Genomic DNA, 19502 nt, shown 5'->3' with positions numbered 1-19502 from the left:
ATTAATCTAGAAAACAGAAATAAACAAAGGACCAAATCAGTCATTCTTGTAAGTTCAAGATATGTTTTGGAACATACAGTACACCAAACGTTTGGGCTCTGTAGGATTTTGTAAAGTTTTTTAAAGAAGTCTCTTCTGCTCACCAAGGCTACATTTATTTGATTAAAAATACATTTAAAACTATTTACAATATTATTACAATTTAAAATCAATGTTTTCTATTTAAATATTTCTTAAAATATAATTTATTCCTGTGATGGCAAAGCTGAATTTTCAGCATCATTACTCCAGTCATGATCCTTCAGAAATCCTTCTAATATGCTGATTTGCCACTCAAGAAACATTTCTTATTATCACTTTTGAATACAGTTGTACTGTTTAATATTCTTTTGGAAACAGTAATACATTTTTTCAGGATTCTTGAAATAGTGCAGAATCTGAAATGTTATGTTTTAATAAAATTATAATAAATATAATAAAACTTTTAAAAAATTAAATAAAAACCATTTTAAAAAGCGTAAAAGGTTTTATGAGTCTTCAGACTCTTATGTATAACTCGTACATGTTCTTGGATCCTTCAGGTGTGAATATGATTAAAGTGTTTGCTAATGTACAATTCAAGTCCATTTACGTTGAGTCGCAGGTTATTGGTCCACTGGCCGATGACTCTGTATCCTGGATTGGTGGTGTTGGTCATCTGGTACTGAAAGATGTCATAGCGTCCAGGAGCATCTCCGTTCTCATTAAACAGAACGGCAGTACCAGCGCTACCTGATAATCACAGAAGAAACATGATTTAACTAGTTTAATTAAATTGTCTTTTTTTTAAGTAATTTGCATGTTTAAATTAAAACAGGAAATTGGGAAAGAACGTTTTGACCTCTTTTTGGAGCATTTTATTGTGCAAGGTGATATTCTTTATCTACATGCATAAATCTGCTAAGTTTCTTTTGTCAAATTTTAAGATAACTAAAAGCCACAAAACAATTCTGTTCTCTGGTCTTTGAAGAAATACATTACAGATTTGATAGTAAATTATAGCTGCGAACATCAGCTCTTAAGATGAGTGCGATCACAGCCAGATATATCATAAAGAGATGTCAGGTTCTAGCTTCACTGATCACCTCCTCTTCCTGTCACTCCTTCTTCTCCACTGAGACTTGGAACATCTTCACTTCGCTCTACACCCATCTGCCATAGATGCTCCATTCATGCATACTTTACCATGCTGCATGTCATTTCAGGCAGTGATATCTGTTTTTAGTCTATGACTAGATTTGAATTGGAAACTCAGAATGCATTAAATACAAACATTTGGCAAGAACACATCACTGAACCACTGATAACCTGCTTCTGTTAGCCCTGGATGGATGAGGATTTGTCTTTTTCTTGTTTGTTCTTTGCTGTGTAGGAGGAAGACATCTTCATTTGAAATTCTGGGGTGGAAAAAGGACTTATTTTCCATGCAATTTTCTCCTTCACAATAATGCATATTGCTTGTTCAGTCAGTTCCCTCCAGGCGAGCTTTCACCAAATGTTTGCAAGATGACAGTCACTCTTGAGGAAGTGATTTAATGGGAATTCCTGCATGGACAGCTTCACAACACCAGAGCAAAGTTAGATTTACTTGCCACAACTTTTCTAGAGATGTTTTTCTGTTTTCAAACTACACAGAACTACGTGGTCAAAGTGGTAATGTGAAGTACTAAGCACAAGCTGTATATAAACATCACATGAAAAAACATTTGCAACACATTTAATGGCACTATTGTCACACATTTCAAAATTAAATTGAATATTCTGCAAATAAAATTGTAGGGCGGGACTTGATTTTCTCAGTCAGGACTTGATTAGACTGTGAAAAGTAGCTATAATATTAGTGAATATTATTTAGAAAAAGTTTTTTTTTCTTGGAATAACATGCATTTGTAAATTGTAGACGATATGTTTATTATTTAAATAAACAGATTTTGTAATATTTTATAATGTAAAATAATGTATAATATTTTAATAAAATTATTCAGCATTTAATGATGCATTCAACTGATCAGAAGTGAGAGAAAATACATTTCTAATGTTACAAAAGATTTCTATTTCAAATAAATGCCGTTCTTTTGAATAAATTTCAAATAAATTTTTAAATATATTTTTATATTAAAATATTTTAACTGTTTTTAACATTGATAATAAAAAATAAACCTTTAGCAACAAATAAGCATATTATAATAATTTATGAAGGAGAATTTACAGGTAAATTGTAATAACGTTTCATAACAGTAGTTCCCTATCAGTCAGTTACGTTCAACATTACGGCTACACAGTCGAAGTCGGAAGCAAAGTTGACGGCCAGACTCCTTCGAGCTGCCAAGTGTATCAGGCCTCCACCCCCCGAACATTCCAGGGTGAACGATGGGTATCTAGGCTCCAGATGTGACTCTAAGCCATGTTCTCCCCCAGTGCCTTTCTTCCTGGAGGTTCATGAAGAGCTCACCAAAACATGGAAGGCCTTCTACACCGCCCGGTCATGTTTGAGTTCTTCCCTCCTCACTAATCTTGATGGTACAGTAGGGTGGCCAAGGTGTATGTCGACATTCCCCAGGTGGAGTGTGCATTTATGGTGCATCTCTGCCCACAAAATGCCACTACCTGGAGGAAACTTCTGCACCTCCCGTCCAAAGCCTGTAAGCTAGCGTCAGTCCTGGCTACCAAGGATTACAGTACTGAGCCAGGCTGCCTCCGACCTGCACACAATTGCCATCCTACAAGTAAACCAGGCCACCGTCTCCCAAGCCGGCCTCTTCGGTGACACTGCCGAGGACTTTGCCCAGCAGTTCTCGGCAGTCCAGAAGCAGACAGAGTTAATTAAGCAGATTTTACCTCGGCGGGTCACTTCGATTGTCAGACAGCCAAGGTCTGGGTCTTTGTCTGTCTGTCGCTGAGGGCACCCTCCTGAGGGGTCAACATCTGCTCTGCCCTGACCGGAATCCAAGGAGGAGACTCTTCAACAGAGAACGAACAGGTAATTTGTGGGAAGTCTGGCTCAGTGTCTCACTTACGGCGCAGTTCCTCTGGTTAGGATAAGTATGTGCTTATCTTCTTCCAGTAAGCTCTCCATCTGGTGAATCCTAGTCGATTCCTCCAACACCCTGTGGTATTCAGACTTAGCGGAGGAGTCTGTTGCGACGTCCAGTATTTGGGTTGCATCCCTTTTACTGGACTTGGTTCCATACATGAGATTCCCTTGGTAATCCTGTATGTTATTTTCCACGGTACAGTTTCCCTTGGTTTGTTTACTGTCGGTTCCTGTTGTGATCTCCTGAACTCAGTCTTACTGTTCACATTCTGCACCCCAATGGCTGCTGAAATCTAGAATTGTGAGAATGTTGGAACATCCCTTTTTTCAGCTTCCCTGGTAAGCCATCATCTTTGATAAATGATCAGGCTTATAGGGCGTTGGGTAGGTTAGGGACTGAGGTGCATCTGTCCTGACACGCTTGCTTGTCAGCACCTCACCTTCAATTTCCAGAATAGAGTTCTGGTTGTGGCGCTTTCCACAGGGACCCCTAACATCTGTGTCAACGTAACATCGAACGTAACTGATTGATAGGGAACGTCTGGGTTACGCATGTAACCCTCATTCCCTGAAGGAGGGAAGGGAGACATTACATCCCTCATGCCACAACCGTGAACTGTGTTGAATGCTGGGATGCTTCTCGACTCCTAAGCACAAACCTGAAAGAGTGGATGCACGCCACCATCTTATATACCCGTATGTACAGGGAGTGGCTTGGCATGCAAATTCCACTTGTCAATTGTAATTAGCCATTTCTTGTAATGCTCAGAGGTGATTGGGGCTCCCAGGAGGTACCCTTTATACCAGTGTCGATGTTTTCAACTGAATTTTGATCAAATATTTGAATGTTTGCAAACACAAATTTTCAGTGATTTTCAGCAATTTAAACTTCTTATACAGCGCATAAACCTGCTGTACTCTTTAATTATATAAAAAAATAGCTCACATTCTTCAAAATTTCCACATTTACATTAACATTTATTCTTTTAACAGACACTTTTTTTCCAAAATGACTTACAATTAAGGCAAACAACAAACCAGTTCATCTTAACTTCCTCCATAATAACTAAAGTCATACGGGTTTGGAACAACATAGTGATGAGTACTTGAAAACAGATTTTTAATTTGTGGTTAAAAATTCAAATATCCAAGGGCAGACTCATGTCAATATGCATGACACAGTGTTTAGTCCAAATGAGTCTGTGAGACAAAATTAAAGCTCTCTGTGGGGTTTAGTTTGGACCTTTGAACATCTTTTGGCATCCAGCCTAATGGCATTTCTGATGCCAGTCAGGTCTCACATTCAGTGATTCTGATCTAGCGTGACGTTGACTCACCATTGAAGTTGACGGAGTGGATGTAGCTAAGCAGCAAACGTCCCTCCACTGGGTCCATCTTATCACAAACACCTGTGGCTCCTGGGCACAAATCCTGGTGCATGTTGTGCAAAGCATGAGCCATTGCATAAACTGCATCAATTACAAACTGAACCTTGCCCTCTTGCTCGTAATGAGAATCGCGACCAATCCGTTCTTTTCCTGAAAGGGTTAAATCAACACAGTAAGACAGCAAAGTGACAAATGAAAATACTTAGAGAAGCTGAACAAGAAGACAGACAGAAGACATTTTAAAAGCTTTTAAGGGTCAGATGTCATTGTTCCAAACATCAGATAACTTGCAAATGGCTAACAGGAGCTCTCACCTGTGCATTTCTTCTTTTCTGGGTCTATCTTGATACCTGGACGTGTCAGTTTGCACCTGAAGTCGTCCTCCCAGAATTCAGCGAACCAGATGTTCCTGCGGTTGTTCTCCAGGGATCGAGTGGTGAAGTACTGGTCAAATCCTGATTTAAAAGCAGAAAAATTACCAATTTTATCCTTATAGTGGAATCGACTGTAAAACAAAAAAACAAAAAAAAAACACAGCATTAAATAGAAGTTGCAACCAACTTTACTACCATATTGTGACCTATTTCCGAGTAAAATGGTTATCAAGCAAGATAGAAATGTAGGACTTTATTTTATCCACCGATTGTTGATTGTATTTTGAAAAGTGAGAGTGGCAGATTCAACCAGTTTTGATTCCCCAAAAAACATTTCAGTGAACAGTTAAACAGTTCTGTGGATGTTAAAAGTTCTTCAGGAAACCATCAATGCTAATAAAGAACTGTTATTGGTGGAGTCCTGTTTTTCAAATAAACAATTATAAGCACACAAATGAATCGATCACAATACAATCAGTGACATGCATTTATTTCATGATGACTTAAAGGATACATTTGTATATTTCAAACCTTCAATAGAAGCTCTTTTGGGCAGAATGGTGACGGCACCCTCAGCCACTTCCTCCTGGTCCAGGATCGGAGAGCTCTTGGCACCCCAGCTGTCCGATCCCACAAACTTAAAATGACCTGTCAAATTGGACTTCCTTGCAGCCTCCAGGACCTGCCTGGACAAGAAACAGCACAGATAGAATTTTATACTGAAGCAAAGTCAATCTAACTAATATTATAGGGGACATGCAGTATTCTCTTGCTATTATGCTGTATTTTAGCATTTTGGAAAGTAATTTGATCAGTTCATGTCCTTACAATCATGTAGCACTTTAGATCATTTATAACAAAGAGAGTGAAAAAAGCATTAGAACTGGTGTAAAACAAACCACTAACATCACCTGTAATTTTGTTTTGTGTCTAAAAAAGCACCTCAGACATTAGATTCATGCCTATTTGGCTGTAACAAACATTTGTATGAAACTGAAATTGTTACAAATTGAGAATGTTAACAGTGTTCAAATGAATAGAAAATAAATGGATTTCACTTGAATACTGTTACCGAAAAAAGTAAAGTGTAAAACATTTTTTTTTTTGTAAAAGTGAAAAGTGAAAAATGTAAACATGAAACATTTCTTTCAGTGGGGTTCTGTCAATATAGACTTTTAAAAACAAATCTATATCTTGGTTAAATTAGGAGTTTACATATGACACAATTAAAATTATATATATATATATATGTATATATATATATATATATATATATATATATATATATATATATATATATATATATATGTATATATATATATTCATACAATGCTTTTTGTTATTTAAATTATAATGAAACAAAATTATTACTTAATTATACAAATAATCTATTTTAATTAATTACTTTTAATACATTTGTAACATTTTCTAATTTATTTAGATTTTTTATTTATGCATTTTTACATAACACTTACATAATTGGAGCATGACCAAATTCTGAATATTTTTGCCAATAAGATGGGTGCATTCCTTTTTAATATCTGTCAGTGATCAACTTAAATGTAATTTGTCCATAAATCTAAAAGAAACTTTGGGAGGAACCAAGCTGTTTAAGTCGACCTGTATTGTATTATACAAAGCACAGCTGCATCCATATATACACTAATGTTAATCTAACATATAAATGTATAAGTGTGTAAATGAAAAGACCTTCTTGAAATTCAAATATTAACTTGTTAGTTAGAGTGGCACTTAACCAAGTTATTATGAATTAAGCTATTCAGTTATGCATTTGCTTTCAGTACTGAAGAGGTGGTTGACAATTTACGCAGTGTGAGAGACAGCTTGTGCTCAAAGGAGTGTTTTAATGAAGGGAAAACTTAATCTGCACAGACATTCTCCACCGCATAAGCCTGTCAAAAAGCATCATCAACGAGCCATATGGATTAGAGACTGTGACACCCAAACCCAGTGTGGCAAACCGTCACTCGTGAGTGTTGACGGCGATAGCAAAGTATTGTCTTTTAATGGGGAGAGTTTGTTTGGTACTTCTGAATTTGCAGGTTAAAAATGGAAAAAATAAAATGGCAATATGCAATGAAAAATGCAATGTCCTGAATATTGTATCTGCTATTATCATGCATGAAAAGATCATACAAGCTCAAGAGATCAATTAATAAAGTCTTATTTTGGATTTGACAGTATGGCACCTTCTAAGTTGACATGCCCCATGCAGCTTTAGCACTTCCTGGGTGAAGGGTGACACCCCTGAGTTGCTCAAAGAGCAAAGTTGAAATCACAGATATGATACGTCACACTCTTTAGATGCACAATTATCATTTAAAATGAAGAAATATTCTGTCTTCCCTTGTTATTTCACTGGCAGGCAATTCAAAAGCCATTGAAACATAACATCTGTGCATAACATTACAGTAACTAGATATGTTATATGTAAAAGTAATAATACTTCTTCAATGATATTCTGGAGCATTAAAGGAATAGTTCACCCAAGAATTAAAATATGCAGAAAAATTACTCACTATCCAAGTGGTAGATGAATTTGTTTCTTCATTAAAACAGATTTGGAGAAATTTAGCATTATACATCACTTGCTCACCTGTTGATCCTTTACAGTGAATGGGTGCCGTCAGAATGAGTCCATCAATTAACATCTAGTGAAGCACATAGTTGTGTGTTTGTTAGAAACAAATCCATCATTAACACATTTTTTAGTACGGGGTTGGACCCCCTTTTGCCTTCAGAACTGCCTTGATTCTTCACGGCGGCCTGAACCTTTCAGACAAGGCAGGATGGATCCATGCTTTCATGTTCTTTATGCCAAATTCTGACCCTACCATATGAATGTCGCAGCAGAAATCGAGACTCATCAGAGCAGGCAACATTTTTCCAATCTTCTATTGTCCAATTTTGGTGAGCCTGTGCGAATTGTAGCCTTCATTTCCTGTTCTTTGCTGACACATGGTATGGTCTTCTGCTGCTGTAGCCCTTCTGCTTCAGGGTTCAACGTGTTGTGCGTTCAGAGATGGTATTCTACATACCTGTTACTGTTGCCTTTTTTATCATCTCTAACCAGTCTGCCCATTCTCCTCTGACCTCTGACATCAACAAGGCATTTTTGTCCACACAACTGCCGCTCACTGGATATTTTCTCTTTTTCAGTCAATTCTCTGTAAACCCTAGAGATGGTTGTGCGTGAAAATCCCATTAGATCAGCAGTTTTTGAAATACTCAGACCAGCCCGTCTGGCACCAACAACCATTCCACGTTCAAAGTCACTTAAATCCTCTTTCTTCCCCATTCTGATGCTCGGTTTGAACTTCAGCAAGTTGTCTTTACCACATAGATGCCTAAATGCATTGAGTTGCTGCCATGTAATTGGCTGATTAGCAATTTGTGTTACCAAGCAATTGAACAGGTATACCTAATACAGTGGCCGGTGAGTGTATATATATTTCAATCAAACAATGGGGTCACATACCACAATTCAACCAATGAGAACGTAACACATACAAAGGAACCAATGAGAACAAGAGACATGAGCAAAAGGATGATGGTGAGGGAAACACATGACAACACGAGAAAACCTAAACAAGAAATAAAACCAGCGTGACACACCTGAACGATCATCTCTTCTTATTTACTAGTTATAGCACAAAATAAACATGACTAAACATCAGAATGTATCTTGTTTCAACTGCAGAAAGACGTCAATATACGTCATTTTCAAGTTCAAGTCCACAGATGTTAATCCACTCTCCTGTCTGATTTGTTTGTTGGACAAAACGGCAGATTCAGACTTATGGTTGGTCAGATCACCTGTCAATCAAACTCCAGGCGAAGGGTCAGTTACCAGGGCTTACCGTAGCAGTTGCAGATTGCTTCAGAGACCCTCCACCTTCCCCAGCTCCACCTGTATAGATCTGCTACGAGGTGATTCATGTATGCTTTATGGGGGTTATTTCATGTATGTTATTTTTGCAGCAGAAATATTTCTTACATGCTCACAGCAGCATGTTGTGGATGTACTGGCAGTAGCAAGTCTCGGTACTTGCTCTGCAGTAGCAGCATAGCAGATCTATTCTGCCAAGACCAAATACATTAACATTGTCATGTACATTACCATGCCAATCCCTCAGAGAGTTGTCATGACAGAACTCTATTTACATGCATACAGGAGCCTGTGCAATGCATTGCATATCAAAAGCCAAGTATCCCATAATGTGTTATAACTACATTAAAGGATGTTTTCTCTAATTGCACATACTTTAGTATTTGGTTTTTACAAATCTCCCATAAATTCCACAAATACAAAAAGTTAGTTCAATCATATCAAATAATCTGCATGTGCCCTTGTTACCAGTCAGCCAATATCAAATCTGTGACAACATTAGTCTGCTGCACTGTGACAGATGGAACGAACAGTTTGTTCCAGACAGAACCATTAAAAAAATGATGAAAAAGAGCCACCGTTACACTCCCATTATGCTTCTGTTATAGACAAAATCGTTGCTTGTAAACACTCATAAAGCGAATATCCTGGGTTAAATACAAGATAAACAAGTGAACATGAAATCAAAATTCACCCTCTCTGGCTTAACACTACTTCAGTTAACACTTCTTATTGTAAGCAAATCATTAGTGCATGTTATTTTAGGGGGGAATTTTTTTGTCTTCTTAATCTTTCATCAAAATTTGCCTCTGAAACAACTTTTTTTCAGCTGACATCATCAGTTTTTCTTATTTGTTAACACTTTTCCTCCAACATCCTGTCAAACAGTGAAAACATACATTAATGAAGTCCAATGGGTTGTTAATGTTGCTTCAAGTTGACATTCCTCAGTTATGAAAAAAATCATAAATAATAATAATAATAAATGCATGTGCATTCATGCAATTACAATTTAATTCTAGTAGACAAACTCTGTTAACTGAAAGTTTAAAAGCAGAAACATAAAGCACTTGAATTCACATGAATTCTTCAGTAAGTGCACAAAATCTTCGTTCTGATAATGATGCATGTTCACTTGTAAAATGTTTTGGCTCATTTGATGATGATTTAAGGGACATTCCATGGAATTCCCCAGTTTTCTATCAAAACCAGCGCAAAAAGTACAAAATATATCAGCAGATTTACACTATTTCAACATGCTTAAATTGTTAATTTAAATAATTACAATTTTAAAATACTATTTTTGTGTTTGTCAAACAACAGGTAAGTAGTTGAGATTTTAATGCGATGTCAGCAGGCAATCCTCATGGCAAGAGCTGTGTTGTAGTGAGTTAAAGTAAAATACTTTAACACTCATTTATGCCTCCATAAATTTGCACAAGATGTTCAAATGTAATCAACAGCATGCAGCAGATGCAGCTGATAGAATTAAAGTTGTATTTAACACAGAATTTTATACAGCTTAAAAGGCCTTGCTGATCAAACGTACATTAAGCATATCATTCACTTACTTGATGTCATCCTCATGGGCGAAGATGATGACTCCTCGAGCGTTGGGGGTCTCCATTAGTCTCTTAATGATCTTGTCAAACTCTCCTGGTTTGGGCTCTCGTGGGATCTTTATCGACTGAGCGATGCACAGACCTCCTTTGTCACAGAGAGAGAAAGAGAGAGAGAGATGGACACCGATGCTGAAATTTTTCTCTCCTAAAATGTGACTCACTTTCTATTTATATTAATGAATTTCTGGCAGCAGATGGGTACAAATGCATGCAGCTGTCTCTGTCATGCTCCTCTTTGTAACTTTTTGAAAGCATATTAATGGAAAGCCCAATCTGGATCATTCTATACGCTTCAGTGTGTTTTACATCCATAGATTATCAGCGAACAGAATGCATAGCCTGATGATTGTACGGATACTATACCTGCCTCTCGAGAGATCTGAACGAAGGCATCTACTCCACTTTCACCATAATTTCCCTCTGACGCTAATGTGGACACATAGTTCCAGCCCAGTGCCTTCACAATGTCCACCATAGCTTGGGCCTGGTAGGAGTCTGGTGGTACCACTCGAGAGAAGAAGTCGTAGCGGTTATTGTCACTCAGCTCTGGTGCTGTGGAGGCATAGCTGATCTGAGGGATCTAAAAAAAAAAAAAAAAAGAGATTGACATGGATATTTTTTAACTTTTTGGAGTTAGTCTGTTTGGCAACCGTCTTGCTAACATCCCAGGAAAACTGTTTCACTACAAACAAACAAATAAATAAATAAATACAAAATTTTTTTAAAAAAATAAATATTAAAAAATCCTTAAAAAAAAAAAATTCATGTGAGAAGATTATGAAACTTAATTTATATCTTTTTAAACTTGAAGTATATTTTATTTTTTGAAGTAAATTCTATTTTCAAAAATTTAAATACAATAGAATAAGATTTATTGGTTTTTTTTTAGAAATTAAAAAGATTTGAGGTTGGTAAAAATGTTTTATAGTCTCTAATGCTCACTAAGGCTTCATGTATTTGATTAAAAAAACGCAGTAAAAACTGTAATATTGTGAAATATTATTGCAATTTTAAATAACTGTTTTTTATTTTAATATATTTAAAAATATTATTTATTCATGTGACGTAAAGCTAAATTTTCAGTATCATTACTCCAGTCTTCAGTGTCACATGATCTTTCAGAAATCATTCTAATATGCTGATTTGCTGCACAAGAAACATTTATTATTATCAACGTATAATACAGTTCTACTGCCTAATATTTTTGTGCAAATCTTGATTCTTTGATGAATAGAAAATTCAAAAGGACAGCATTTATTTGAAATAGAAACCTTTTTAACATTATACATGTCGATTTTTGCCACATTGGTGAATAAAAGTATTAATTTCTTTAAAAATAATTTTAAAAAGTACTGGTGCTAAACTTTTAAACAGTAGAACATATATTTGCTGAAAATACATTTTATTATCTTACACAATTTCGTTTCTCTAGGATTTATCTTGTTTTAAAGATGCTTACATATTTTGCCTGAAAACAAGATTTAACAAGATTTTTTTTAAGTGTTCTTATTTGCTTGAAAGTCTGAAATTTACATTTAACCAGCTTACATAAAAAAAAAAAAACATACAATCACCAATAAATTATGACAAAAACTGCATCATAAAAATGCTCCTTAGGTTCAAATGAGTGTTCACATGCTACTTCAAGCTCTGACAACAAAATGTGGTAGTGAATTATCTGCGCTATCACATCATTTGTCTGGAGCAAATGCAGATGGCTGCCACTGGTTTCATCATGATTTGTCGTTTGGCCTCAAATACCGTTCACCCAGTGACTGACAAACTTAAGCAGTGATCATCTCGTCAGCTAATGCGCAAAAGGTAAGCAAGGTCTCGGCATGTGGGTGAGCAGTAGGGGCGTCCTTACAAAAGGTAGATGGATGAATAAATAAACCGTTTGACAGATTATCCGTGAGGATAAGAGAGGTTTTAGTCAAATTAAGTTAAGCACAGGAGGAGAGATACAGAGATCAGGAGGGGGGAGGCAAAGAATTCATTTAACGCTGATGATGTGTGGCGACCCCTGCCAGTGAGACTTTAACCCAGCGTTTCAAAATCCTGCACATTTCAGGTGTCTAAAAAAATCTGACACACCCAATTCAGGTCATGGAGCACTCTACTAATGAACTGATGAAATAAATCAGGTGTTTTAGATAACGGGCCTTTATCAAAAAGTACTGTGACAGAGAGTACCATGGTACTATTGACACAGATTTCACGTGATTTGATATTGATTCATTTGGATATATTTCAGGTACATGTCAATTTTTTTTAAGGAAAAAGAATATTGTGAAATATTATTATAATTTAAATTAACTGTTTTCTATTTTAATTAGTTTTATAAAAAATAATAATAATAATAATTTATTCCTGTGATGACAAAGCTGAATTTTCAGCACAATTAATCCAGTTTTCAGTGATCTTCAGAAACTTTAAAAAAAAAAAAAAAAAAATTATAATGTTGCATTATAATTGTCTTCAGTTTCACTTTTGGTTGATTTAATGCATGAGTGCTCCAATCTGTTGTTGAAATATGATCAAATAAATGGTGATTGTCATTAAAATTTCAAAACAGATTTACATAATTAAGACATCTCTAACAGGAAAAATAATCATGAATGTAGCATAATATATAATCTAAACATCTGTAAAAATAGGGCACAATGTAAAATACCAAAAAGTCAGATTCTGTCCTAACACAACTGATTCTCAGAATTAATAGTGTAAATTGTGGTTAATTTCACTGCACCCCATTTTTGGTTCTCCAGCTGGACAGGACGCTTTAATATTCTGCACTAGTTTATCATGACTCCATAACAGAAATGTTCAGCACCTCTCGGCACGATCCAAATCCAACCTTTTAATCACAGTAATGGCTCCTGTCTGCCCCTGATCTGTGTCCACGCACCTCACTAAAACCCTAATTTCTGTTACATGCTTATAGTATATGTTTGTATTTATGGGTGAATGCTTATGTTTGTCCATGCATGTCCAACTGTGGGGTGTATGCTGGAAAATTCACAAAGGAAATGAAAATTAAAAAAAAAAAGAATTCTCTATATGTTCTGTCTTCATTTTTGTTTTAATAGGATATACATCAGCACAGGACAGAAAAACACACTCATAAAACTTAACATCCCAGTTTTTTCTAGGTTGCAATGAAATTTAATGGAATGCTGATTATGCGTTCTGCTTCTTAGATGTTTCTATTGAGAAAAGAAAACATACTCTCATGTGCCTCCTCTCGTATTACAGAAGATCTTTCGAATCTTGCTTGAACTGGCCAAAACAACAAAATCTGCAATTGCAAAGTCAGAGATATCAATATGAACTAATTTCCCATTCAATTCTTCCAAGACCAAATGATCTGAGCTGCACTCCACATTCAATTTATAGCCCTGAAACATCTGAAACATTAAATTTATTCATTCAGCAGATGCTTCTATCCAAAGTGACATGCAAATGAGGAACATCACAAGCTATTTGTCATAAGAGTTAACAATATTCATAGTACAGAATGCCAAGTTTGAAGAATCAACTAAATTAGTTAAATTACAAGCTATGCAGAAAAGAAGAAACATACTGGATACTTCAATGAAACACAAAGAACACTATTTCCAGAGCAATGAAAGCACAACCTCTGAGCAAAAAAAGGGTCCTCAGGGAGTTGATCTCTTGTCTGTCTTTTTCTACAGCAACAAATCAATCCATCATGATGTCGCCACTGGTCTCCCTCACATGACCCAAATACAGTTCACATAAAGTTTGAGTCGGCTCTTATGTACCCCTTGCTGAAAGCGCATTTATGAATCATTGGTTATAGCCTAGAGCTGCAATTTTCTTGATTAATTAGATGCAGCAGTTAATTAGAAGCTTTGAGCCAAGACTTCTGCTTCCCAGACAAACATTTGATAAAGGAATCGCTCAGCATATTTATCAGAAACTTCACTTTTCACATATTTTTTCTTAAACTACAAGCTTGTGAAGTTTACAAATCTCTACATAAGATGTTTAAAATGTAAAAGTTGTTTCATAGTTAATAAGACCTTGACTTCATTGATTGCAATAAATAATCTTACAAAATAGCCTGACATTGTTTTGTTATGATAAATGCCCCTGGAAATACATTATTAGTAGTGTTTGCCAACTATTGCTCATACTCAAGGTTAAGAATTTGAACAATGAATACTGACATAATTCCTCAAACTTCTAAGTGACTGGACGTACAATTTTAGCTTAGTGGATGATTGAACAGGAAGAAAAAAATCACATAGACTGAAAGAAAAAGGCATCTGAAATATAACCACCTTATATTTAACATGGAATAAGATATTTTTTGTGAATATGCTTCCGATTCATTAGACGCCAATTAACTAAGAATAACAAAGTGCACTAAAAGGTAAAACTATTTATAAACTAGTGTGTTTATGATTATGATAAAAAAACAAAGTTATGCGGTAACAAATACCAGTTGGCAGCATCAAACAGCATAACGGACTGTTTGTATTTCTAAAACAAACTAGAAACGGCTCAAAACGGAAGACTTGCACATTCAGGTTAAAAAATGGCAGTCAATATAGTCTGATTCATGAACAAATTAAAATTCAAATCTTATGAATCATTCCTTTTAATGAATCAGAAACAAACCATTTGAACAGTCATAAACAAATGGCTCTTTTGAGTCACTCCTTTTAGTGAATCAGAAACATGCAGTGCAACCAGTGTAGTCCGATTCATGAACAAATGACTATTATATTATTACTATTATTATTACTATATACATATACAGTATATATTTGATCACTGAAAATTACTCAAAACCAAAACATATTTTTACAAAGCACTTTTAAGTCCTTTGAAGTCAAACGTCACCTCAGTATTTGGACAAAGTCTGTCCCCTGGATAGACCTTGTTTTGAAGGTCTTGCTTTAGCGTGACTCAATACTGACGGTTATACATCTCTCTCCTGATAGAAGGAAGCAGAACGAAATAGATTTACCATAGGTTTACCAAATCTGACACACATATTTCTAGAATATTTGAGCAAATGCTTTCACATGCCATGAAATGAAGTGAGCTTTTAGCCTATTTCCTTAAAGGAATGTTCCAGCTACAAAACAAGTTCAGCTCTTTCAACAGCACGCTATCGCTTGCCACAGAAATAACTTCAACTCATCCTTCAGTTTGTGAAAACAAGCCAAAAACGTCATATTTATTATACATGAACATTCATTGGAAGTCAACGGGGTATTTTTCAAGGTTCAAAAGCACATTGCAGCATTTAGTTGAAGCACTTATATTAATTCTTCCACCAAAAAACTGCTTTTTTGGGCTGCAAAGTTGTAATAATTGGACTGTTCAAGGCTGACAAACATCTGTGTGTTACTGACATAATTCCTTTGCTTGGATTTTCCTCTATTTAAACAGAGAAGGGTTAACATGTTTGCTAGCATTGAAAGACTGGATATAACTCTACATGCACTTTAACTGTAATTGCATTCTCTCTTTTTTTCTTTGAACCCAAAGGTCACGCATCCGAGCCTCGGTACCGGCAGGGATTGTAGGTGGAAGGCAGAGGCGGACTGGCCATCTGGACATTCTGGAGAAGAACAGCCGTCCATCCAACGGCCATCGGCCTGGCTGATTCATCATCAAAGAAAAAGTGTCAGATAAAGTGACGTTGACAGCTGAAAAAAGGGGGCACTAATGCAATCTATTTTTGCTTATAAGAAACCGAAACTGCCGTATACGGCCCGTAAAGTCTTTTAGCTACGGTCCACTGGATCATTTTAGACTCGGAGGATCAATTTTGAAATATTTGAAATGTAAGTCACTTAAAGATTGCTTTCAATTTATAATGTTAAAACTATCTCCAACCAGGAAAGGTCGCTAGTTTCCAGCCGCTCCCCGTATTAATTTCAGCGCAGTAGTACGTGAACTCTGTAAACATTCGCTAACATTAGCAAATAATAAATGAAAAACTGATCATGAGAACATAATTTTCCAGTCAAGATGGTAAACAGATTGTCTTTTTTTACAAGTTCAGGGGGATACTTATATGTTTGGATTGTTTGGAAATGTTTGGAAAGGTAAAATGCAATATCAACAAAAGCTTTTTGCCAAATGCATGACAGAAATGTTTGCACTGAACTATGTTCTTATTAGGGTTTCCGCGGGTCCTTAAAAAGTCTTCAGTTAAATTGTTTAAATTTAAGGCCATGTACACTCTTAAATGAAACAGAAAGTCTTAATTATAAGAGGTCTTAAATTTGGGGACAGAAAGACAAGAATAGTATATAGATTAGTATGTAGATTAAACTTCAAGAGGCTATTATTTCACTGAATAAACTTGAGCGCTGAACGTTTCAAAGTCAGGTGCGCTGCTTTGTACTGGCGTTACCAGGGAAACTGCTATATTTCTGCAGTTACGAAAGTGAAAATTGCTTGCAGAGAATGAATTTTCTTTTTCAGTAAGCCCGTCTGCTATTTTTCCTACATATTTTTAAATGTGAACTAGTGGATCGACAAAAAACTAATGCATTATAAAAATCTAAACAATTAAGACACTGAGATATATTTATGTAATTTAATATAATAATTGATTAATAATAGTTGTTTAAATTAATATAATAATTGATACTTTTGACTCTTCCCTTTTCTTAAAAATCGTTTAAAGGCTGAAATGAGAAGTGCAGGTCTTAAAAGGTCTTTAAATGTCTTAAATTTGATTTTATACAACAAAATCTTTAAAAACAAATGACATGAATTATAATTTAATTTCTTCCAATAAAAAGGAAATTGAGTAAGACGATGTAAAAGGTGTGTGAACGTGGATTAGTAATCTGGCCCCTAGGTATAAAGGAGAAAAAATGCTGGCCCTTGTCACTATCAAAGTTGCCCATCCCTGCTAGAGCATGTAGCCTATGAGCACTATATTAAAATCCCAGGACACCCCTAGTCCGAACATTCACTCTTTATTACTCCGCATTGTCTGACACGAATATTCCATTCATTCATAAAGAGACAGCAGTGATTCTACAGTGGCCTATTGAGTTAGAAAATAGAGTAAATGAAATCGCCTATAAGGTGATAAGTCTGATTAAATGACACACACACACACACACACACACACACACACACACACACACACACACACACACACACACACACACACGGAGAGAGAGACATATACTCAAATTGAAGAATTCTGTTGTTTCAGGTTTCTATATTCCAGGTTTATGCTTATCATTGTCAAATTATACATTTTGCGTTCTGCTCTTTTTATATAGATTTCAAGTATTTTAGTTCATACAATAATACATTTATTTCAATCCCCTAATAATAATAATAATAATAGAAACAATCACATAATTTGTAATGGTTTTACTGGTTATAATGAAAATTGTATTGGTTTTAATGGAAACTGTAATGGTGCCTGATTGTCTCTACTGTTAATTGGTCGCCTTCTGTTGTTGGCTTCTGTGAAAACCACAAAATCCTAATGTAATATGTCCCAAAACACACTACAGGATACCATTATTTAATGGTTTTAATGGTTAAAAGTTGATGGTTTGTTTTGGTATTTGTAGTGGAAATCTTTAGAATTTCTGTGATGGTTTCTATTGTTTTTGTCAGAAGGGTCACCATGGGTTTTGTGATGTTATTTGCCATAAATGCAGCAGGATTACTGTAATATTGTGAGATAGTAGTGACTGTTTGTAGTTGTGGGGGGCCGTTTTTCACTCCCAGTCCGTCCCTGCTGGAGGGAGTGAATGTACAGTGCTCTGTTTCACCTTCAATATCAAAACTGAGGTGAGCCCACTGAGCAAGGCACCAAACCCCCAACTGCTCCCAGGGCACCGCAGCAAAAATGGCTGCCCAATGCTCCGGGTGTGTGTTCACTACTCACTGATGTGTGTGTGCATTTTGATGGGTTAAATGCAGAGCACAGATTCCAAGTATGGGACACCATACTTGGCTACACATCACTTTCACTTTAACTTAGTGAAAAGTCAAAACTAAACTATCTTCCTTTAACCATGCTTTTGTGTATTGTGCATGCTAAACAACTAATTTAAGGGTGATTTCATGCAAGTAGATCTGCCTATAACTAGGAAAGACCAATGGACTTCACACTGGCAAATGAAAATTGTACTGCTGACAGCCTGATAATTCAGTGTCTCAATGCATAATAATAGCAACTGACACAAGAAAAAGTTCACACAAAAGCATTCCCTATAGTACAAAAAAAAAGCCATGATTTTCTCACTTGAATTAACTGCCACAGACAATGCAATTACTGACCATTTACCTCACAATAACGGCAATTAGAGGAAGCTCTGACAGCCAAGGTGCCTGTGGAAACTCAGTTCCTTTGCTCAAATGCTCAAACATACAACTCACAAAGTGATTTCGGTCTTCAAAACTCTTACTGTCAAACATGATTGTCCTGGTGATTTGCTTTCTCTTTCCTTTCTTTAGCACTTTCTTTTACAGACTCAATTTGAGTTTTCTGAACAGAAGCCAGCAGCTTATTGCACCAAAGGTCCTCTAATTTTGCAGCTAGAGCCACTGGTGTGCTTTCTAGACCCCCAGACTCTGTTTAATGACTCAGGGCCAAGACAATGTAATTAAGGCCAGAAAGACACTCATACAAGTATGTGAACACAAATGCTTCTACATACGCAAGCTCAATTTTACGTGACAGAAGACAATTCATGCCAAGATGCAAGCTTTGCTGCAAGGGGTGCCATAATGTGCATCAAACCAGTAAATGGGTGCCGTCTGGCCAAAATACCAGTCCATAATACATAATAACGCTTCCTCCAGAGAAAAAGTCCAATCCCTTGTTGTCCTCTCACATCAAAATCCACCGACTTATTTGATTATAACTGTTTTAGACTGTTTTGCTTGTAAACTGTACTTGATCTGTGCATATTTCTCTCCTGATTCAGATGCAATAACTGGAGAAAGCAACATTTTAGCCGAAAGCATGGTTTGAAGCTAAAAATGTTTTGATGGATTTGTTTCTTACAAACACATAAATTTTCACTTAAAAAATGTTAATTGATGGATGAGTTGTGTGGATTAGTTGTCGATTATTGTGATGTTTTTGTCAGCTGTTTGGACTCTTCC

At 36.0% G+C, this 19502-nt stretch overlaps 1 protein-coding gene across 1 annotated transcript in view; it reads right to left on the bottom strand.

Annotated features, from left to right (window-relative positions):
- LOC109070607 (metabotropic glutamate receptor 6-like) overlaps positions 1-19502 on the bottom strand; it is a 52669-nt gene that overhangs the window by 17307 nt on the left and 15860 nt on the right. Inside the window, exons 3-8 of the mRNA XM_042761736.1 lie at positions 10731-10947; positions 10317-10452; positions 5367-5521; positions 4776-4916; positions 4411-4611; positions 632-771 (exon numbers count right to left, since the gene is read on the bottom strand). Of these exons, the coding sequence (XP_042617670.1) occupies positions 632-771; positions 4411-4611; positions 4776-4916; positions 5367-5521; positions 10317-10452; positions 10731-10947 (990 nt within the window). The remainder of the gene's footprint in view (positions 1-631; positions 772-4410; positions 4612-4775; positions 4917-5366; positions 5522-10316; positions 10453-10730; positions 10948-19502) is intronic.

The sequence above is a fragment of the Cyprinus carpio genome, chromosome A8 (assembly GCF_018340385.1).
Source record: "Cyprinus carpio isolate SPL01 chromosome A8, ASM1834038v1, whole genome shotgun sequence".
In the NCBI taxonomy this organism is placed as follows: domain Eukaryota; kingdom Metazoa; phylum Chordata; class Actinopteri; order Cypriniformes; family Cyprinidae; genus Cyprinus; species Cyprinus carpio.
This window is presented reverse-complemented; position numbering and strand designations above follow the sequence as displayed.